Source organism: Pleurodeles waltl, chromosome 11, assembly GCF_031143425.1.
Source record: "Pleurodeles waltl isolate 20211129_DDA chromosome 11, aPleWal1.hap1.20221129, whole genome shotgun sequence".
Classification (NCBI taxonomy): Eukaryota; Metazoa; Chordata; class Amphibia; order Caudata; family Salamandridae; genus Pleurodeles; species Pleurodeles waltl.
In genome coordinates, this window is record NC_090450.1 from 593,649,300 (window position 1) to 593,673,627 (window position 24,328).

The 24,328-nt window shown below is 43.6% G+C and overlaps 1 protein-coding gene across 2 annotated transcripts in view; it reads right to left on the bottom strand.

Annotated features, from left to right (window-relative positions):
• SLC4A5 (solute carrier family 4 member 5) overlaps window positions 1-24,328 on the bottom strand; it is a 706,789-nt gene that overhangs the window by 505,564 nt on the left and 176,897 nt on the right. For both annotated transcript variants that reach the window (XM_069214106.1, XM_069214105.1), the window contains one exon: window positions 116-245. In XM_069214106.1, coding sequence (XP_069070207.1) covers window positions 116-245 — 130 coding nt within the window. The remainder of the gene's footprint in view (window positions 1-115; window positions 246-24,328) is intronic.

Here is a 24,328-nt window from a genome sequence, read left to right on the forward strand (position 1 = left end):
TGTGCATAGTAGGGGGCGTGTGTGTGTGTGCATGTGTGTGTGTGTGTGTGTGTGTGTAGCTCCTCATACTGATTCAGTATGTACTCAGACCACATTTGTACAATCTGAATATTACCTGGCAGATTCCTTCCACTCCATCTCATCACCATCGTGCTGCAGTGTGTCCATTTCAGTGAACAAGGTGGGCGTTGGTACGTCATCATCTTCACCAAGAATGTACTTTAAACGCTCAGCTGCTGGAGACACTGAAATAGGGATTCAAGATATTCATTTCTAGTTGAATTTTGATAATATTGCATAGACACATGACAGTGCTGCAGTTTATCAGACTACCCTTTAACCCAAACAGAACCACATGCCTACCTGGAATGACTCAAATTAAATAGTCTATGTTTTTTTAAATAAAAGTAATTTATAACAGGTAAAACTAGAGAACAAATTCAGCTGGGTGATATGAAGTGAACTATGTCTAAGGCCCTGTAAATAGTATTTAGAAATTTCCTGATTTGGAATATCTCCCACTGCATGTGAGATGAAAGTGGATCTGAACAATTTCCCCAAATTCAAACAAGCTAATTGGAGAGTGAAGAGGGTTATCATTTGGATGACAGCATGACTTTAATGTGTAGTATGCAACACACAAAGTTGAGCTGCAAGCCATCATAAAAAGAAACAAAATGCATTAAAGAGAAATTAGTATAAAACCTGGCATTCTAGAGAAAACCAAGGAAATCGTAGTTGCTTTTCCATTGCCACACCTTCAGAAAAGGGTGCACTTTCTTTCAGATGTTCTCATTTCGACCAGCTGACTATGACTCAGCAGATGTGTCACAATATTCACAGACATATAAGCCCACTGGAAGACCCAAAATAGTCAGAGACACAATGACCCATGGAACAGGGCTGCTGGCTAAGGAGGACAAAAGGGCACACAGAAAGTGGACATACAACAGGAATTACAAAGCATAAAGCAGATGTCGAAAGGGATTTGAAAAGACAGAGAAGTGTTTTTTTTTTTATAAAAAAGAAGGCAGCTATCATGAGCCTGATTTAGAGTTGGGCAGTAAAGGAAACTCCTTCAGTTTGTTGAATTAATGCTAAAACGTCCTCTGGAGGATTCTTTGCAGGTAGAGAAACTGTTAGCCAAATTACTATTCTTAAAACAGTGGCAAATGCGTAAGAAGATTTGGCACAATTTTAAGTATTTGCTGATAATATTCCATTCAAAGCTTAAAAAGGTTTCATGTGTCAATTTTAGAAACGGGGTCTTTTGTTGGCAGTCAGGCTACCTCTGTCCAAGCAAGGACCCTCACTCTAGTCAGGGTAAGGGAAAATCACCTTAGTTTTTCACCGCTCACCTCCTTGGTAGCTTGGCAGGCTTAACTTCAGAAGCAATGTGTACAGTATTTGTACCAACACACACAGCGACTCAGTGAAAACACAACTAAATGACACAACACAGGTTTAGAAAAATAGATAATATTTATCTAAATAAAACAAGACCAAAATGACAAACAATTTACATACACAAGTCATTATGAATTTAGAAAGCAAAAGAGTTTTGTTAATGTACAAAAGTACCTGGGTAGCATCAAAATAAAGCTGCACCGGCGTGTGTGCATCAGAAAAGGCCAGCAATGCGTCGATTTTCTCCCTCGCAAGTGAGAGCATGCGTCGTACCTCCTCCTGTCGGGTTGGCGTGCGTCGTTCCTCCTATCTTGCAAGAGAGCGATGCATCGATCCGAACGGTCACCTCAGGTCCAGGCAGGCTTTGAGTTGATTTTCCACGCCAAGCGATGTTGCGTCCAAATCCGATTACATGGTGTCAAGACACTGCACTGCATGGGGGCTTGCGTGGTTAACAGCAGCCTCTGCAGGAATTGACCGTCGTTTCTCCAGACACGTAGCATCAATCTCCCAGCTGCAGTGCAGGTGGAGCATCGATTTTAGCTGCGAGGCCAGCAGCGCGTCGTTTTTCAGCCGTGAAGCGGGTGGTGCGTTAAATGTTTTCCCGCATGGCAGTCTTTGCGTGGATTTCTCTCCTTTTCCACCAGCTGCACCTTTCAAGGGCCCAGAGACAGGTTAGGGCACCACTTGGCAGGCAGGACTCTCAGCAGAAAGCCCAAGTGCTGGCAGAGAGAAGTCTTTGCTGTCCCTGAGACTTCAACAACAGGAGGCAAGCTCAGTTTCAAGCCCTTGGAGATTTTTCACCAGTGGGAAGCTACACAAAAGTCAGTCTTAATCCTCTCTCAGGTAGACACAGCTACTGCAGGCCAACCCAGCAAAGGACAGTCACAGGCAAAGGGGCAGTACTCCTCCTACAGCTTCTCCAGCACTTCTCCTTGGCAAAGGTTCATCTTGGTTTCAGAAGAAGTAATCAGATTTTCAGGGGTTTTGGGTGCTCTTCTTATACCCCTTTCTGCCTTTGAAGTAGGCCTACTTCAAAGGAAAGTCTCTGTTATCCTCAAGATCCTGCCTTGCCCAGGCCAGACCCCGGACACACACCAGGGGGTTAGAGACCGCATTGTGTGAGGGCAGACACAGCCCTTTCAGGTATAAGTGACCACTCCTCCCCTCTCCTCAGCCCAGATGGCCCATCAGGATATGCAGGCTACACCCCAGTTCCCTTTGTGTCCCTGTCTAGAGGAGAGGTGCAAACAACCCAACTGTCAAAGTGACCCAGACAGGGAATCCACAAACAAGCATAGCCACTGAATGGTTTAAGCAAGAAAATGCCTACTTTCTAAAAGTGGCATTTTCAAACACACAATCATAAAACCAACTTCACTAAAAGATGTCTTTTTAAATTGTGAGTTCAGAGACCCCAAAACTCCACATGTCTATCTGCTCCCAAAAGGAATCTGGGCTTTAATCATATTTAAAGGCAGCCCCCATGTTAAACTATGAAAGAGATAGGCCTTGTAACAGTGAAAACCGAATTTGGCAGTATTTCGCTGTCAGGACAGGTAAAACACATAAGTACATGTCCCACCTTTAACATGCACTGCACCCTGCCCATGGGGCTACCTAGGGCCTACCTTTGGGGTGCATTACGTGTATGAAAAAGGAAGGTTTAGGCAGGCCTATCCCTTCCCTGGGGGTTCACTTGCCAAGTCAAATTGGCAGTTTAAAACTGCACTCACAGACACTTCATTGGCAGGTCTGAGCCATGTTTACAGGGCTACTAAGGTGGGTGGCACAACCAGTGCTACTGCCCCACTAGTAGCATTTGATTTACATGCCCTGGGTACTTCTAGTGCACTTTACTAGGGACTTACTAGTGAATCAAATATGCCAATCATGGATAAGTAAATGTAGACATATAGGGGGTCATTACAACCCTGGCGGTCAAAGACTGTTTTGACGGAAGCACCGCCAACAGGCTGGCGGTGCTTCCTGGGGCATTACGACCGCGGCGGAAGTGCCGCGGTCGCACCGCCTGGACCGGCGGTTTCCCGCCACTTTAGTCCCAGCGGTTTTAATCCCCCTGGGCAGAGCTGCTTGCAGCGCTGCCCAGGGGATTACGAGTCCCCCTCCCACCAGCCTTTTCATGGCGGTTTGAACTGCCATGAAAAGGCTGGCGGAAAGGGGAGTCACAGGGCCCCCTGCCACGGCCCCATGCAGCTTTTCACTGTCTACATAGCAGACAGTGAAAAGCGCGACGGGTGCAACTGCACCCGTCGCACAGCCGCAACACCGCCGGCTCCATTTGGAGCCAGCTCCCGTGTTGCGGCCGAGATCCCCGCTGGGCCGGCGGGCGGAAACCATGGAGCTGCTATTAAAAGAGGCTCCCCCCACGATCCCAGATAGCCTGTAAAGGGAGAAAAATAATTAGCAGGAACCATAGGGGGGAGGTCTTGAGGTTCCTTTTTAATTATAGCGTAACGGTAAAGGTGACAGACCTTCACCATGAGATTTGAGGGTTCAACTCCAGCTGTAGCCATTTCCCTCCTTTAATTTCTTTTCAATTGCAAATGTTTAAGACTTATACTGAAAGGTGATCTTACTATTTTAAATTGACAAATACATTTTTCTTCTCAAATTGTGCAGAAATATCTCATTCTAAGTATATCATACATAAAAGCCTATCTCTCTCTGTCTCACTCGCTTTTGCTCTCTCTTTCTCTCTCTAACTCTATTTCAGTCTCTTTCTTCCATTCACACACCCACTCAGACATTTTTGCACCCAGTCACAGACCCAATCAAGCACTCACGCACCCACTCAGAGACCAACTCAGACCCTTATGCACCCACTCACAGTCCCAGTCAGACCCTCATGCACCCACTCACAGACCCACTCAGGCACTCATGGACTCACTCACAGACCCACGCACACACTGACACACCCACTGAAACACTGATGTTCGCATTCTCACATCCAGACAGACACTCTTGCAGTCCCTCTCACCCCCAGATACACCCTCTCACACCTATTCTCAAACCCAGAGAGGCCACGGCCAGTGCATACCATAGGGTTGGGTGGTTAGGGGTTGGCCGCAGGGTGTGGCTGCAGGCCAGATCTTGCAGGCAACCTCCACTACGCACGAGCAAAGGCGATGTGCAGTGCAAGGTTGAATGCTTTTATTGGGTTTTCCTTGGTGCCTGGCCACAGGCCAGGCCCTGTGGGCAACCACCACTGTGCTAGGCTAAAAGCCGTGTACAGCAGTGGTTGGATTAACGTACAGTAATGAAATTGACTGTACGTTAAAGAAAAAAACATAGAAATTCACTGAAAAAACAAAGGTTACGGGTTATAGCTAGGGAATAGAATTTTTTAAAAAAAAGAAATTCACGGAAAAAGCAAAGGTTACAGGGAAGTTATTGTTAGGCTCACATTCCAAATTTACAAAACCATAGAAATTCACCAGTTATAGTTATAGTTATCCCAAGTATCTATAACTCATGCCCTAAGGTAACTATTACTCGCACCCTCGCCATGCACTGCTAATTACCCCACAAATTATGGCACTCATGACATCTTTGATAACATCATTGTTATAGTTACCTTAGGGCACGGGATCTAAGGCCTCAATAAAGAGGACTGTTTTGAAGACCACCTTGAACGTGGGGTGGCTAGACAGAACTCCTAGAAAGGCTAATTTATGACTAAACATAAAGTACGACATTACCTTTGTTGCATTCTCAGATATTAACAAAAAGGGTTATTTGATTAAAGTGTTTATTTAAAAAGCAACTATAACACAAAGATGGAATTCATCACTGATGTAACAGATTCAGTCAGTACCTACACGAGATGACAACCAACTGGTAAGCTACTGAAGAAAATGAACCCCTCTGCTAATATCTGAGACTTTGTTTCACTAACACACAACCACTTAAATGTTAAGAATGGTTGCATCAAGAATAATAGATAATAAATAGTATTTTAGTGAAGACTACAATTCAATAGGAAGTCATGCTATGTGACACATCTCCATGGGCCTTATTATAAATTTGGTGGTGTGCCCACTGGACCACCAATACAACGGTGGGGAGGACGCCGCCTAGCCTAGGACCGCTGCACTTGTAATCAGCCTCTATATCTAAATCCATGATGGCCACAAGGTCCAAAATCACCACTGATACTGGCTGGGGGTTACATAGAAAGATTTCTTATGGTCCCTACCTGTGGAAGTAGGTGAATTATGTTATTGCTATGGAAGTGAGGTCAACGTTATAATTAACCTCAGGCACCTTTAAACCAAGCTTCTTGTCATGATCCCATTTTGCAACTATGGACAAAAGAGAGTTAGCCACTACTTCTATAATAAATTGTGCTACTTACAGCTTGTAAACCAAATTTGGAGCTTTTTGAATTAGCCCATGCACTTCTGACACAGAATCTCAGAAACACAACTCAGGAACCTTAGAGCTCTGATGCATGTAGAAAACTTTAAAAGTAGTGACACTGATTTTCTTCAAGTTCTTGGATCAATATCTTTGTTCGCCTTACAACAGGCCCACCATGGTTTTATTGTGCCTTAGTCACATTATTCCAGTTGTTGTGTGATCCTCACACTCTGTTTTGGGACTGACCAATGTAAACAAGACAGACATCTTTTCAAAACTGAAAAAAGTATTTATTATGCATATCTACTAACTATGCATTTTATTGATTAAGCAACAAAATATGCCACACAAGCAAACAATTTTTTTTTATTTTGAAGGAATGCTACATTTAGCCAGAAATGATTGACATGTCCAAACCTATATATTTGTACAAAACATTAACAAAATGAACGTTATTGGGGAAAAAAGTTGTGCTTGAACTTCTGCACTTTCTTTCTGCTCATCCTCTGTTTGCGTTTCAAATTTGTCCTCTGTGTCTTCACTGCTTTCAACCAGTTTTTCAACCACAGTGTGCATCGTGTAGCACAACACAAAAATGAAACAGATCTTTTCCGGGCTGTACATGACGCCCCCCTCCTCTCCCAACACATCCAAGCAGTGAAACTGACTATTTTTTTAAATAAAAGTCTTTTACTGGTGTTCCTAGTTTTTATGTGAGCTGTGCTATACTTCCCCTTCCTGTTGGTTTGTTAATTTCATCCAAGCATCAGCTGTGGCTTCAAACAATATGGACATTTACCTGCTTGAAGAAGACAGGTAATTTTTAAGAGAGTACAAATGCATTGTGAAAATACAAGGCAGCCACTTTCAAATTTAAGCAGCGCAGGTAACAGCTCTGCCTCCCCATCCTGACTGGATGGCCCATCCTGCTAACACCTAATCCCCCTTTGTTACATTGACTCAAATGCCACAATTAAAGATCATGTGAACCAGGACACAGGCTCCAGGCACCAAATGGCTAGGACATGAAAAAGCCTGACTTTAGCATTAAAAAGGATTTTAAACTACAATTCTTTTGAGAGTAAACATGACATTTCTACCTGTTCCCAGTAAAAAGTAATCACCTATTAAATTTAATAGGGTAACCCAATGTTATTCTATGGGAGAGGTAGGCATCATAGTAGTGAAATCTGAATTTGGACGTTCTTCACTACCAGGACATGTAAAACTTAGAAGAACATGTTCAACTTTTTAAAATTATTGCACCCTGTCTTATGGGTTGTTTAGGGACTAACTTAGAGGTGACAATGCATTAATAAGTGTGGTTTAGGCCTCGCAAAAGGGTTATATTTGCCAGGTCAAATTGACATTTTAAAACTGCACACGGGCTGCAATGGCAGGCCTGAGACATATTTTAAAAGGCTACTTAAGTGAGTGGCACAGCACGTACTGCAGGTTCATTAGTAGAATTCAATTTACAAGTCCTGGGTACAAGCATTACCACTTTACTAGAGAGGTATACGTAAATTAAATGTGTCCATTGTGTGTAAGCCAATTTTACCATGTGTAAAGGAGTGAGCACAAGCACTTTAGCACTGGTTAGCAGTGTTAAAATGCAGTGTCCTAAGTTAGACAAAAATGAGTTTCAGCAAACAGGAGGTGATAAGGTAAGACATTTGGAGGAAGACCATACCAAAGGCTGTCATGTCTAACAACGGAAAAGCAGCTAACAAGGCGAATGCCACTAGGTGCCACCAAATGCTGGATCTGCTGTATTTTCTATTTCCAGCAGGCACTTTTCTCAACTTAAAAAGGTCCCAGTACTATGTTAGCCCACTGGCATTTGTTGACACAAGGCCTTGCAAAAAACATTTGATATTGCTGACTTCTCAGTGAGAATGAGAAGCTCACTGACTAGACACAGAGAAAATGGTGTGTGACCCATATAATGTATGATGAATCTCAAACAGGCTATACTAATTGGCAGATTGAACAGTATTCCTGAGTGATGTTGCATCTGGTGAGGTTTGCATACGACAGTGAGTTGCTGGCGTGTCAGAGTTGAGGGTTACTGGAGATGTATATTTGTAGCTGATTGAACAATATTTTTTTTCTGCTTTTCCCTTTAACACAGTAGAACTGCTTTTCTAGGACGATTGTACCAATATTAATACCCTAGACTTGCCAGCCACCAAAGGTAATAAAAAAGATTACTATCAACTTCTTCCATATGGTTGGTGTCCTTAAAATTAAATCACCAGCACACAAATGATCTAATACTTTTGCGACTGAGTTGGCTGCTGCCACTGAAATATAGAATATACAATGATATACTGTTTGTGGGTTGGATGATCCTGATAACACAGCCAGAGTGAGGTCTTTGTGGTGCTATATTTTGGACACCTCACCTGTTCTTTAGAAATCAGTCACCTCAACAAGAAAGCTGCTTCATTATATAAAAGTAATATAGTTTAGGTATTCAGGTTTTGAGGTTGATCCTCATAGATTCATCATGCCTGAATATTTGTATCTGTTAGAAATTGTGTTTCTGGTTAGCAGAGGTATACACCCTGTTTAAGGAGGAACCACAATCCTAGTCAGGGTAAGTTACAAACACACCCTAAGTTAACCTGTGATCACCCCCAGTAACTTGGTACAAAGCAGTCAGGATTAACTTAAGAAGCAATGTGTTAAGTATTTTTGCAACACTTCAAACAATGCAACATTGGAAACACCACATAAAACTATACCACGCCTGGTTAGAAACATAGAACAAAATTAGACCAAAATGAGAAAAATTTAATAGGCAAAACTTGAGATATGATTTTATAAAGAATAAACTGTGGGAAAGCACATAGAAGCAAGAAGTGCCAACCAGGACTATCTGGTCACACCAAACACGAGCAAAATCAAATGTTATGGCCAACTGCGATGGAGCGCGGGCCAGCTACAGGGATCCAGCTAGACCCATTGAACCAAAGTGCCTCAAATTTTAGTGTGGATGCATTGTGCTAGTTCAGAACTAAGCCTTCAAGAAAGTGCATTGATTTTCCCCATGCAGTCGAGGAAATGCGTTGAGCATCCTGCACAGTGGTGGCGATGGGTCAGAGCTGAGATGTTATGGAGTTCAGGTGCAGGTGCCAGCCCTCTACCTCTGTTCTCTGGAAAGTAACCTTCTAGAGCTGAAAATTACAGGTTGGCCTATGGTCTCATCATTAAGCTGTGGAAGAACTGCCCCTATGCCATGCTCTAAGGCATCCTTCTGTACAATTAATTCTCTGGAAAACTCAGGGGCCTTGAGCACAGGGGCTGTGCACATGGCCTGATTTACGGCATCAAAGGGTTTTTGGCAATCCTTTCTCTAAATCACATTTCTTGGCCGCTTCTTGTCAAACCTCCTGTAATATCCTCTGAGGCTCAGGAAGGCTCTCACCTCAGTTTATGTTTTTGGGGTATTTCATGCCAGGATGGTCTCTATCTTGGCCTAGAAGGGCTGCACCTTACCCCCACCCACTAGGTGTCCAACAAGCACCCTGATCCTTGGCCTATATGGTGCTCACTGGCCTTGATAGTCAGGCCTGCGTTTTGCAGAGTCTGAAGCACTTCCTGCAGGTAAAACCGTTGGTCCTTTCAGTTGCTACTGAAGACAGCTATGTCATCCAAGCAAGCAGCACTGAAGACCTCCATACCAGCAAAGACTTGATTCACCAGCCTCGGGAAGGTGGCAGGGGCAATCTTTAGTGCAAAGGGCATCACTTTGAATTGGTAGTGGGCCTCTGGAGTGGAGAAGGCTGACCCCTTCTTGGCTCCTTCAGTTAGAGCAATTTGCCAGTAATCTGAAGTCAGGTCAGAGGTACTGAGGAACTGGGCAGCCCCTAACCTATCAGTGAGCTCAGCACCCCAGGGAATATGATAAGCATCAGCCTTGGTGATTGAGTTGAGCCCCCTATAATCCACAAAGAACTGGAGTTCTGGGGTACTGCCCCGTGGGGCAGCTTTCGGAACTGGCACCACAGGGCTCGACCAGGGGCTACTGGATGACTCAATCAACCCTTACTTCAACATCTTGGAGACTTCCTCCTTGATGCTGGCCCTCACTTTGTCAGACAGCCTTTATATTTTGTTTTTGACAGGGAGGCTGTCTCCTGTATCAATGTAATGGGCACACAAATGTGGAACCCCAGGAGAGAGGGAAAACAGAGAGGAGAACTGTCCCAGCAAGTGGTGACAGTCCCACTCATGCTCTGAAGTCAGGGTAGGGAAAAGGTTTACACCTTCCACTTACCCATCCTTCTCTTTGGAGGTGAGGAGGTCAGGGAGAGGTTCACTCTCCTTTTCCTCCCTACCATCTGTGACTAGCAACATGGTGACCTCAGACCTCTCAAAGTGTGGGTTGAGGCTGTTGATATGAACCATTTGGGGTGTCTTGAGGTCCACCAAGTAGGTGGCCTTCCCCTTTTTCCCAACAATGCCACAGGGCCTAGTCCAGAGGTCTTAGAGGACTCTGGGCTCCACAGGTTCCATCACCCACACTTTCTTCAAGGTTGGAATTCCACATAGGTAGTCGTCTGGTCATACTTCTGTTTCATTACTTCCTGGCATGCCTCCAAGGTTTTAGAAGTTTTCTTCCAAAACTTGGCCATGTGGTTCTGGAGAACTAGCAAATAGCTAACCACATCCTGGGGCAGTTCCTAGGAACTTCCTTCCACCCCCTCTCACCACACTGAGAGGTCCCTCTACAGGGTGTCCGTGTGGAAGCTCAAAGGGGCTAAAACCAGCACCCTTCTGTGGCACCTCTCTGAAAGCAAAGAGTAGGCATGGTAAGAGGATGTCTCACTTACACATCAGGAACTCAGGCCCTTGATCATGCCCTTGAGTGTCTCAACAAGCGAATTGGTTTGTGAATGGTAGGGTGTAGAAAACTTGTAAATAACCCCACACTCCTTCTACATTCACTGCATATAGACAGAAATAAAGTTGGTGTCCTTGTCAGACAAGGCAGTCACTAGGTTAATGTTCAATAGTGGGTACTATATACATTGAAATATGATGGACAAGATTTGAATTGTTTGATAAGAAGCATTGTCAATGTACATTGAGTTTTTGTTCTCAAAACTTATGTGATCATGTGTTTAATACTTGTTCTATTTTGAAAAATAACTTTGAAAACATATACATCTGCATCCAGATTTCTGTTGTTTTTTAGGTACTGCGTACAAGCCATTACATTCAGCTTCAATGTCACTTTTGGACATCCTGAATACTGTGAATTTACTGAGATATTCACTTACCTGAAGGCCACTGGCAGCATTTAATTTACAGGCCTGGAGCACATGTAGTGCACTTTAATAGGGACTTATAAGTAAATTAAATATGCCAAATGGGTATATATGAATCAAACCATGTCTTAGAGAGAGAACAAGCACTTTAGCACTGTTTAGCAGAGGTAAAGTGCACAGAGGAAAGTAGGCAGAAAGTTTAGGGGAATACCACCCTAAGGCTGTCAGGTCTAACAAGAACCAAACTACATGGCTAGTTTACACCCTTTTCTTTTACACAGGGATTTCAGCAGTTTAACACCCCTTGGAGCCAGGGCAGACTTCTTGCCTGGTTACTGCCTGGTGAAGAGCAAGCAACCAATCAGTCGCCTTTGTGGCTTTAACTGCTGCACAATAGCACATCATAATTCAGATGTTTTTTTTAATTATTTTCTAGTGGACTATAATTCTGACACAGTATTTCTCATTGAAACTTTGCTCCATGAGCATTCAATGCCTAATATCACATTAGCTCTACCCACGGGCTACTGCATAACCAGGCAAGGTCAAACTGGGAAAGAGAGTGGTGGGCTAGCTATCATTTTTAGTTTAGGTTTCTCTTGTCAGACAGTTAGTCTTCCCATTTTAGACTGTGAATGTGTTTTCTTTTCCTTAGACATAATTAAAAACGTTACTCTTTCTGTTTTCTTAATTGATCACCCTCCAGCCCTGCTGGAAGATGGAGATCTAGGCTAGCCAAGGCACTCTCTCCTTACATTCTTAAAAGTGCCAATTTTTCAATTTTAGGTGATTTTAATGTTTGTTTTGAGAACACAAAGTGTAAAATAGCCTCCTTTATCATAAGCAACTTTAAAACTCTGGGGCTACAACTTTTAGGTAATGGACCTACCCACAAAGAAGGCCATCTATTAAACCCGGTATTTTTCTAATATATATGTGTTTTTTTAGAATCCCTGTTCCCTCTTAGCTGGTCTGATCATTTTACAATTCCTGTTTTAATCAAGGGTTATGAGTTGAAAGAAAGGCAATGGGTTCCTGTGCTGGGCCAAGTTTGAGCCCACAGACTTCTACTTCCATCTTCAAAAATCTATGCCTAAGTAAGAGGGATTTGTGGACTCCTGCACTAGTAGGGTGGATCATTGGATCCAGTCCAAAATGGATTGAGCACTCCCACTGCAACCTGTCAGTAAAGTTAATTCACGTCCTCCTGACCCGTGGTTTATGGATGCAGTTTTAGTTAGAAAGAAAAACTGCAAGAGACTGGAGCATTTTTGGCATAAGCGTTTTTCAGCAGAATATCAATTGAATCTGACAGAGGCCACTAGAACCTATCCTAAGGCCCACAGGGTTGCGCAAGCTACTTACTATTCAGTACAAATTTCCACAGACAGTAATCCCCCAAAAGAAAATTTGTAGATTGCAAAGTTGTTAGATCCTGCAAATGTATCACCCGACCCTCAAATTGGTGAAATTTTTCTGCAATAAGTTAGCTATCATTTATACCACCTTTGACAACTCCACCATTCTGGATAATGCAATTACTGCAACTATTGTTCCTAAAGAGAAACTGACATTCTTTAAGCCTGTTAAGCGCCATTAAGTCAGGTTGTCCTCCAGACCCTCTGCCACTGGTAAGGCTAAGCATAGTCAGCATTATGCTGTCCCTTAACTTAAGTGACCTACTGAACACTTCTTTATCTTGTGGCTTGGTCCCAAGGGCATGGAAATATTCAATGGAATTACCTTTTTCATTGCTTCCTCTCCATGCTAAAAAATTTATGTCCAGCTTTCTGCTTTTTTGGAGTCTTATAATGTGCTACACTCTTCCCAATACAGATTTCGATCAGAACCCAGCACTAAAACTGCACTGTTAGGGATTACTGAACTGCACAGGCATGATTTGGACAGAGGAGAAACTGCAGCACTTATTCTTTGGATCTAAGCGATGCGTTTGACATCGATTCCCATCAGGTGCTCCTCTAAAGAAAAGTGGAAGTTGGTGTCTAAGGGCTTGATCTTGCCTGGTTTGAACCATTTTGGAAGATTATTTGTTTCAGATTATTGAACAACCTTATGAATCTTCTGTGTATGGATTACCTCATGGAGTTTCACAAGGCTCATTTTTGAGCCCAGCACTTTTTAATAAATGTGCCTTCCTGTTTGCGGATACGGTGGAAAAACATGGCTTGTCTCTCTACTCCTATGCAGATCATACGCAAATTGGTACATCACTTTCTGTGAAACACAACAGCACTTCACTCACTGTTGTCTTAATGAAGTAGTAAACTGGATGAGGTATAATTTCTTAAACTTAAATGGAAGCAAGACGGAAGTGCTACTACTGGCTAATCAGCCACAGTTGCGGGGTTCCCACTGCTGGCCAAAGGCCTGAGGATGCTGCATGCTGCTTTGGTTTGCTCATTTGCTCAGGAAAGTTGCTACGGCTCCTTCTTGCTGATACCTATAAACCATTGTGCAGGCTCTAATATACAGACTGGGTTATGAAAATGTTTTATATCTGGATGCAACTGCCAACGGATAAAGAGGCTGCAGACTGTTACGAATGCAGCACCCAGTCTACTATGCCATATTCCTCTCAGTGCTTCAGTTTCCTAATATATCCACCTACTGCACTGGCTTCCAATAGCAAAAAGCATAAAGTATAAGATGTTATGCTATGTGTTTAAAACCATGCATTGGGCTGGTCCATTATACATACGATATCTGATCCAACAGTACACTCTCAAACTAGAGCTCCAGTTGGGTAACTGCAATCTGGCCACTATCCCAAAAGTATGATTGGCGAAACAGGGAGGAGGTCCTCTGCTTTTCTGGAGCTGAAGCTATGGAATTCTTTGCCACTTAGTCTCTGCCCATGTAACTCTTATGTGATGTACAGGAAGATGCTTATTACCCAGCTTTTCTAGTCCTTGACTTTGCTTTGCTCACTTTTCCGCTAGCTCTGGGAAATTTAATTGGGTTGGCCATGAGCTTTATAAATCTAAATAGAACAGAATAGAATAGAATAGAAGATTCTGTTGAATTCCTCCTGCAGTCAAGCCACTGTCAACTGTCCCATGCTAATATTTGGTGGTCCAGAACACAGATCCAAATTCATCTGCAGCATTACTTAATGAGGCCACCCCAAAATATTCAGCACATTTTGCCATAACAAATACTTTACCTTACGCTATCTCTCTGCAAACGCCATGTTAGACCCACACATAACCCAAAATGGTACATACAGGTCCTATTTACCTTTTGCAAATGAATGATTTTCCCATAATTATTAATATGGCCATTGCCTCTCTTGCACTTTTTATAACACAATGTCATAAAAAAATCCTATATCTTCCATCAGCCCTATATCCTGATCATTAAATGTCACAGCAAAAAATAGTAATTTCTGATGGATACAACTACCTGTGGATTCCTCACCTTACGAATTCTCCCAATGCGGCAACGTTCAACGGAAATGTTTTCCTAGTTCTTCACGTTGACGATGACATCACAACTGCACGGCTCTGCACGCGACTCCGTCTGATGTCATTGGAGCCATAAGAAGTCCTCACCAGCATATTGAGCTCAGTTCCCTTTTTTCCACGCCTTCGATGCTACCGGTTTTTCTACCTCTTCCTTGTATTTCAACTGTATCGAGGGAGTTGTTTCATAGTGCTATTATGTCACTAACGAAGAAATCTGGTTTTAAACCTTGTAGCGAGTGAGGGGGCCACATGTCTGTGATGGATCCACACGAGAACTGACTCTGGTGTTTGAGCTCTGATCATGACGTGGCAGGTTGCTCGTCCTGCCAACGTATGAACCCAAAAGGTCTGAAGGAAAGAGAGGCTAAGCTTTTCCTAGCAAAAGCTAAGAAGGAGAAAAGAGGTTGGCGAAAGTTGAGGACACAGGACACTTCGTTGCACTGATTTTCGAGGTCTCATAAGAAGTGACGCCGACGGCATGAGTAATGGCGCCGTTCATCCTGAGATCGGTCGCAGTCTCCTCTGACACGGCACCACACGACATGGGAGGTCTGCCCCACCGTGCCTCCACAGCCACAGTCTCCTGAGGCATCTCCAGCACCCACTTTGATCGAGATCTCTGAGTCACATATAAGTCCAACAGCTCATTTCTCTCCTACATCCTCCCAGGATCAGGAGTTTGGAGTTCGAGTGCCTGATCCAGCACAGCCACCGTAAGGGGAACAAGAGTATCCTGCCTTTCCGGCTCCGGGAGCAGATCTGTCTTTATTCCTCAATGCTATGTTTAGCATTTTTAATAGGGTTATGGTCCACGTCCCACAGGTCCGTTGGCTTTCACACTGGGGTTGCCGACACCATATAAGCAGGCCCCATTTATGCCATTTTTGCCAGCAACTCTTTGCGAGGGCACTGGTTCAGTGCCGAGGATGTCACTGCCTCTACACCAGATGATGGCTCCAGTAGCACCAATTGAGTCGATACCGGTGCGGGTGGATCTGAATGCTCTACTTTGGCGCACAGTGTGGACTCACCTCCCTCCCCTCCTCCACCGGTGTTACCTTCTCCTTCATAGCCTTTGTCATTGATATAGATTAACTCTCTATCGATGCCGCGTTTGGAGTCTAGGCTGAGGTCTAGAAGGAAGGCCTTGAGACTTCTAGGGAAACAACAGTGTCAAGAACAATTGGAGGAAGGAGAAATCCCGGGGCCTTCTGGTGATTTCCAGGGCTTAGACTCTGCTAGTGGGTTAAATACGTCACCTGAGTGGGAGCTTTTATCACCTGGAGGTGAACTCATGGCAGAAGTAACTACATACCATGGGGTGATAAGGAAGGCGGCAGAATTTTTGGACTTGCCACATCCTGCATGAGAGTCAAAGACCAATATTTTAATGGACGTTTTGCATCCATCATCTTCCTCTTCTGAGCCCCTCCTCCCATTCAATGATGCCCTGATAGAGCCCATATTAGAGATATGGAAGAAACCGGTTACTACACCTGCAGTTTCTAAGACTATAGCCAGAAGGTACAAGGTTGCTCCAGGTGATCCACAGTTTATGTCCCAACACCCAACACCAGAGAGCTTGGTGGTGAAAGCTTCTTGTTCATCAAGGTTGGTTCCGGGATCGTTCCTTACAACACCATCTGATAGGGAGTCAAAGCGCATGGAGCAGTCTGCTAAGAAATGCTTCTCCTCAGGAAGCATGGCCTTAAAGTCTCTGAATGTGACATGTGTACTGGGGAGATATATCTATGCCCTAATGGGTTAAGAAAATGAAGTTGTTCCTAAATTGCTGCAAGACGTTCTGGAGCATTTTAGTAAACTGTTCCATAAAGTCAAGCGGCAGCAAAGCATGTTATTCAGCCAGGTCTCAGACTCAGTTGCTAGAGCCATGGGTACTTCCGGTGTGACTAGGAGGCAAGCTTGGCTCAGAGGTTCTGGTTTTTCCTTCTATGTACAGGCTACGTTGATGGACCTCCCATTTGATGGTGCAAGGCTGTTTGGAGCAAAGGCAGACTCAGTCTTAGAAAGAGTCAAGGATAGCAGAGCCACTGCAAAATCTTTGTGCTTTCAGGCTTCTTCTTCTACGTCCTTCAGATCTTTCCAAAGATTATGAGGGTTTGGCTGTGGATCATCCTTTTGTGAGAGGCAACAGTCCCATGTCCAGCAGCCTGCCAACCCCCTCTACAGGTCCTATAGGGGCCGTGGGAGGGTAAGAATGCAAGGAGCAGCACTGCAGCCTTCCACCTAATCCTCTTCCTCTGGGGGAATCCAGTCAGGGAAACAGCCCTAGTTCTCACTCCATTTACCAGCATGTTCTACCTGTAGGGGGGAAGGCTGTTACATTTTCTCCATGAGTGGGAGTTAATTAAATAAGACTCTTGGGTGCTGAGCATAGTGGGAAAAGGGTTTGCCCTTCCCTTTTGGGAGTTTCCTTCCCCTCTCCCTACCCGTTATTCATTTTACACAGAAGAGCATCTCCTGTTGCTTCAGCAGGAGGTGTATACCCTTTTGTTAAAAGGTGGAGTGAAGTTGGTTGTGGAGCAGGAAAGGGGTCGGGTGTTATTCAAGGTATTTCCTGATTCCCAAGAAGGAAGGTCAGTTGAGGCCTACCCTGGATCTGAGGATTTTGAATTGGTTCCTGAAGCAGAAAAAGTAAAAAATGCTGACCCTAACAGAGGTGCTTCTTGCGTTGAACATAGAAGACTGGATGGTGCCTATCGACTTACGGGATGCTTATTTTCATATCCCTATTCTGAAGTCGCACAGGCAGTATCTCTGGTTCGTGGTAGGGTTGCAACACTACCAGTTTGTGGTCCTTCCAGTTGGTCTTACTTCTGCACCTCAAGTCTTCACAAAGGTGATGGAAGTGGTTGCAGCAGACCTCAGAAGGAAGGGAATTTCGGTATTCCCTTACCTGGATGATTGGCTGATCAAAGCCGGGACCCCAGGGCTCGTGCTGGGCCATTTGCAGGTTACAACCCAGTTGTTGTTCAACCTGGGCTTTACAGTGAATGTGCCCAAGTCTCACTTGGAGCCCTCTCAGCGCCTCTTGTTCATAGGGGCAGTACTGAACACAACATTGAATTGGGCTTATCCTCCTCCATATAGGATTCAGGACATTCATGCGGTGATTCCAATGTTTCAAAAGGGAGCGGCTGTTCCAGTCCTCAAAGTCCTGCATCTGCTCGGTCTGTTTGCTTCCTGCATTCTGTTGGTCACTCACGCATGTTGGCACATGAGGGCTCTCCAGTGGTGCCTTTGCAAGCAGTGGTTTCAACCCAAAGGGGATCTCGAGGAGTAGATAGCAATCTCCAGAGATGCTGCAGTGGATCCGCAATGGTGGACTGTGGACGGCAACCTCTCTCGAGGGAGTCCGTTTTGTCTTCCACCTCCGGTGACCACAGTCATAACGGATGCTTCCACTCTAGGGTGGGGAGCTCATTTGGAGGACCTGGAGATCAAGGGCCTTTGGTCTCCAGTAGAACAGATGTTTCACATCAATCTGTTAGAACTGCAGCCGATACATCTGACTCTCAAGGCCTTCCTCCCGTCCATTTGTGGTCAGTCGGTACAAGTCTTAACAGACAACACCACTACCGCGATGTGGTACATCAACAAGCAGGGAGGAGTAGGGTTGTACTTTCTCTGCAGAGAGGCTCTGCAGCTCTGGTCCTGAGCACAAGACCATCGGATTTGCATAGTAGCAAACCATCTCCCTGAAGTTCTCAACATACGTGCGGACAGTCTCAGTCTGCACTTATCAACCAATCATGAGTGGCATCTCCATCTGGACATTGTTCTTCCCGTCTTCCGGATGTGGAGAGCTGCTCAGATAGACCTGTTTGCCACTCATGAGAATGCACACTGCCTGTCATTCTGCAGCCTCCAGTATCCAATGCAGAGAGCGTTGGGTGATGCGTTTCAGCTGTCCTGGACTGACCAACTGCTTTACGCGTTTCCTCCCCTACCGTTGATTCCTAGAGTTCTTAGGAAGAGTCACCAAGATAGGGCCCAAGTCATATTAATAGCGCTGGATTGGCCAAGAAGGGTGTGGTACACAGACCTCCTTCAACTCTCACTGTGACCTCCGCTCCATCTCCCTCACAGGATAGACCTCCTCTTGCAGTCGCAGGGGCAGGTTCTACACCTCCACCTCCAGAGCCTGCACCTTCATACCTGCAGATTGGACCGGGTAATCTGAGTTCTTTTTCTCTGGAAGTGGTGGATGTTATCTTATTGGCCAGGCGACGCTCCACCAAGACTGTCTATGCCGGTAGATGGGCACAATTTGTTACTTGGTGTGGAGAGAGACAAATTGATCCCTTAAAGGTCCATGTATCTAATATTTTGCAGTTTGTGCTTTCCCTAGCACAGAAAAGTTGCGAAGTTGCAACAGTGAAGGCTATTTATCTGTGCTGTCGAGTTTTCTTTGCCTTCCTGATCAGCCTTCCCTATTTAAGTCCCCAATAGTTCTTAGGTTCCTTAAAGGGTTAACTAATAAGTGTCCTCCTGCTCCGTTTGTTATGCCTCAGTAGGCTTTGAATTTAGTTTTTACTTTTTTGATGGGTTCACCGTTTGAGCCTATGCATATTTTCCAATTGCAGCTTTTAGTTTTTAAGACAGTTTTTCTAACAGCCATCACGTCAATTAGACGTCTGAGTGAGCGATCTTCGGGCTCTTAGTGTGAAACCACCTTTCACTACCTTTCATGCTAACAAGGTGGTGCTGAGAACCAGGGCGGCTTTCCTTCCTGAAGTAGTTGCTCCCTTCCATCTGGGGCAATCTATAACTCTCCTGCCCTTTTACCCTCCTCCCAATCTATCAAAGGAGGATGAAAGGCTGCATGCTTGGATCCGAGAAGGGCCCTGAGCTTCTACATAGAGAGAACTAATGATCAGCTCTTCATTGAATGTGTGGGAAAAATGAAGGGCAAAGGTGTCCACAAGAGGACTCTTTCAAGGTGGATCATTCTTTGCATAAAGATTTGTTATTAACTAGAAAGAAGGTCCCCCCTGAGGGCATTAGGACCCATTTCACCAAGGCTAAGTCTCCCCCTTCGGCTTTAGCTAAGGGAGTGGTGGTTGCTGATATTTGTAAGGCAGCAACTTAGGCTTCCCTCCACACTTTTGCAAAACATTAGTGCTTAGACTCGAAAGTTAGGAGGGATGGGCATTTTGCCTGTTCCGTTTTGCAGGACTTCGTGGTTTGACCAATCGGGTACCCACCTCCGAGAGCGGGACTGCTTTGGGATTCTATTCATAAGGTGAGGAATCCACAGGTGGTTGTTTGTATCTATCAGAAGAACAAGTTACTTTCCTTCGATAACGCTTTTTCTGGTGGATATAGTAGCTACCTGTGGATTTCTCACAGTCCACCCGCCTCCCTGTTGCATGTCTGGTCATACAAAGAGTTTTGTTAAGGTTATAGATAGTATGTATATTGTATATCTATATTTGATTTGTATATATATATTTATTTTTTGTATAAAGAATTATTTTAATATATATATACATACTTACTGAGTTGGCACATGTTGTGCTTGTGATGTCAGTATTCACCTGTTCTCCTAGAAGGCATGATAAAAAATGGTGAAACTGATGTCAGTACGCCGGCGAGGACTTCTTATGGCTCCGATGACATCGGACAGAGTCACATGCGGAGCCGTGCAGTTGTGAGATTCTCGTCGAAGTGAAGAGCTAGGAAACAATTTCCATCAAATGTTGGTGCATTGGGAGAATTCAGAAGGTGAGGAATCCACAAGTAGCTACTGTATCCACCAGAAAAAACATTACCAAAGGTAAGTAACTTGTTCTTCTTTCCTTTTTCTGTTTTTCTCTCTGTCATTCAGAAACATATCCTCTTTCTCCTTGCCCATTGCGCAAATATCCTTATTTCCAATGTTCATTTTAACCTTGGATTTTATTTAACCAAATTTAGCCTCTGTACACAATTGAACTATCAAAATAGATGTCACTACCACATGACGAATGGTGGCAGTAGATGGTAATGGGAAAGCTAATTGTGAATTTGGGAATGCTGTATACAATTGGATTTAAAAAAAAGCATGACCACAGAGAAGGGTTATGACTAGTGCTGTCAAATGTGTTGGGCAGGTGGATGGTCAGCAGGAGGCAATATTCTGCAGGCCTGGCACTTTGTCAGGACCCACGTTTGTGCAGCAAAATCTATTTACAAATTTCAAAGCCATCCTGACATGTTTATTCAAAACCACTAGATGGCCCTTGTTATCGGAGATGCTGTGCTTTCGGGTTTCCTGAAAACATTTACTCAATTAGTAAACGTGATTGTGACACTTAGAGCGGTTTTAAACCAGTTTTACCATATCGGCTATTGTGAAATCTCAACACAGGAGAGAGAAATTCACAGGAGAGCAGGGGGCTAAGAGTACGACTGGAAAAGTAAGACTTACATGGGTTCCTTGTCGTCCTCTTGAATATATTTTGAGAAAGCTTTAAAAAATGTTGGTCAATGCACGTTCTAAATGTAAGTTGCCAATGTTAATCAATTTCTTACGAATCATAGTTTTTATATAGGTTTGTATTAACCACATTTGTTCCCAAACTTTTTAACTTGTTGCCTCACATTGTAGCCCAATGATTTTATCGATTTTGATCGATCATATATTTACAAAAGTGTTGCAGGCAAGGGCGTGAACATATCCGTTCGCTTTGTATTGCATTATCTTGCTGCCTTTCTGCATTCCTTGTGGTGTTTGATGTAAGGGAGCAAACAAAGGGCTCACTGATAAGGGTAAACGATCAAAAAATAATGTACTTTTTCCTGCAATTACAGCATCTTCCTTCCCTTCAAATTGGTCATGTATCAATGCTCTACAAGGTGGCCTACTGTAATTGTCTGCAAGCAGAACCACTCTTTCACAAAGCGAGCAAAATACGTAAGAAATATGTACACTTTTTTGTTGTTGCGTAATAGTTTCCATTTTAAATCGTCGTCATTTATTCTTCATAACATTTAATCTTCTCTCGGCGTTTCTGTAAGAAATGCTTCTAATTCAGAAATGTCCAGAGCTGCGGGAAAGACACATACGTAAAACAAACTGAGTTACAAACTTTCCAAGGTCTAATAAGAGCGAAACTAGGGATTAGTCAGAGGGAGCCTGAAAAAATGTTTAGTTAAAAAAAGGATCTTTGTACAAAAAGCAATTGTATGCTTAGAGTAATATAAACGTTCTTGTTTCTGTTTTTTCTCCTATCCCTGGAAATGTTCCATCCTAGACGGATAAGTGGAGTTAGGAGGGTTTAGTTTCAGAGTTTAGCCCTTGCTGCTGTTCAGCTCCTATCAAACTAACAGCTGCATGTCTGTCATTTTGCACACGGTCACGTTTTAATGAATGGCTGTGATATGCTATTCTAGGAATCAAATGTTAATCCCAGTTTGGGAAATATCTTCGTTAACAGTGCGCTACTGTTCAGCAGCTTAGAAAAAAAGAAAGTCTTCTATGTTTTAATTAAAGAAGCAGCATATCCATATTACCATTCGTGGTAGGTTTCGATGAGGCAGACCATAGGTGCCAGGGCCAGACCACTGTAAATTGTACTGGTGACTGAACATTTTCAATTGGTACGCCATAACTTTACACCTATGCTAAACAAATTTGAATTTACATTTATGCTGACAACAATTGAAACTAGTATTGGCAAGGAAAATAGTTTTGACTTTTATACTGTGCATGCACAAAGATGTTCAAAATATATGTCTACGAAAATGCGTTCCGATGCACAAACAACATTTTGTAGTATGTAAAGTTGCACTACAGTATACTACTCATATAATACAAAATGCAATTCACAAACCTATAGCTTCTCATATCTTTTGTGTGCCACTGTGATTTGGAGCTCTGCACATGTAGGTATACATTTTGATAATAAATGTTAAAGGGATTATGGGGAGTGTCTGAAACATTCGAAATACTTACTTCTAAATGGGAGGGGCTTAGAGAATTTAAGGAGGTATTTGGGAGGGGCATGCTAATATAACACACCCACAAAAAGCAAGGCCATTTCAATTCACAAAATACACTTCTAAAGTTACTGAAGCCCATTAGGTGTTAAAACAGGGGTAAATGTACTCCAGCCCAGCCTTGCAGTATGTCAAGCACCATGTGTAGCCAACATCTAGTACTTCAACACACTTCTAACGAAACCTCTACCCCTTGCAACAAGAGAAATGTCCATCAACATTGCACATGATGTGCAGCATTGGAGAGCAGGGTGATATACATGGAGAGCCCCAGCTAATGTACATGAGAGGAAATGAAATTATGTGCATCAGATCCTGGCGCCTTCCACATATAGGATGTGTACATTGACCGCCTTGGAATAGTAAAACAATGATACACCATGCAATACCATTCCATTATGGTCACCTGGTTTAGAGTAGGGGTGGGTGAAAAAGTCTGCTCTGCAGGCACAGTTTGCAGAGTTTTGACCACTCAGCATTCCACTTGGGGTGTGGAGTTCTGGCAAACCTCCGCCAACTGCCAAGTGGCAGAGTTTTGTTCTCACACATGGATCACCAACATTAGGTTGGCGAGCAGGAGCAAGAATTTGCATCCCCTAACATGATTTTCAGGCTTTAGAGTGCCTCTCAGAGAGATTTCTCAATGTGGGCAGTCGTGGGGGGTCCCGACCATTCGCTTTGGGAAAGCTGTCATACAAGTTGGAAATCTACTCGAGTGGCAGAAAGAAGAAGCACCCTCTGGCAGGCAGTGTGGTGCTGTTCGTGCTGATTTTACAGTGTGGGCAAAGCTCCCGGTGCTACAATTCAGAGCAAGCAGCATGACGTGCCTGAATTCCACCTACTTGTGGAACTTGGTGGAGTCTTGCTGAGTTTTTATCTAACTCCACGGAATTCTGTGGAATGACACTTCACAAATTCTGCCCACCCCTTGTTTAGAGGCAGTGGCTGTGGGGGATATGGTAGACTGCAGAATAAATGGGCACCACTCATGTAGTCTACTAGCACTGTCTGGAGAGTTGTAGTAAGCTTAAGTTAAATGGGCTCATTTCCAGGCGAACATGCACTTGTGATAAGACTAATGCCATCACTCAGAGGGCAAATGCCAAATGGTTGAAGTGGGATGCTCCTTTGCACCAATTTGTATCCTGTCATCAGTCGAAGTAGAGTGTAAATGACACTCACACAGGCCAAATACAGAAGAGCACACATATATAAAGTGTTCTAGCAGGAAGACTATAATGCAAGGAGTCAACAGATGGATCAACCCAAATCACGTATGAAAATCATATCAAAGTGACAAGAAATACAATATCAGCTTAAATAATGATAGATGAATTGTATTTCACTCCCTACATGCACAGATATAGACTGATCAATGTAATTGAACAAAAATAGGTGCTACAGATGATGGCACAGTGCAAGTGCACTACAGTGAGCCATACAATACAGCAATAAGGAGTACAGAATCAATAATTACAATATATATACTAGGTCAATACCAATGGGATACATGAGTGCATCACTAACAACCCCAATGATATGGGCATTTGAGTTTGAAAGGTCCTTCAATTAAATATATGGGTAGACCCATGGAGTGTCGATGTTTCAACCCCATCACAAAGCATCACCTGGAGTCTTCATCAGGACAAAACAGTGGTGGGAAGTCTCTTTATGTATGTATACATACATAATTATTTATCTGTATGCACATATGTATGTATGTATTTTATCATATTATCAAAACCAGATCATGGCAGGCTACTAAGCAGA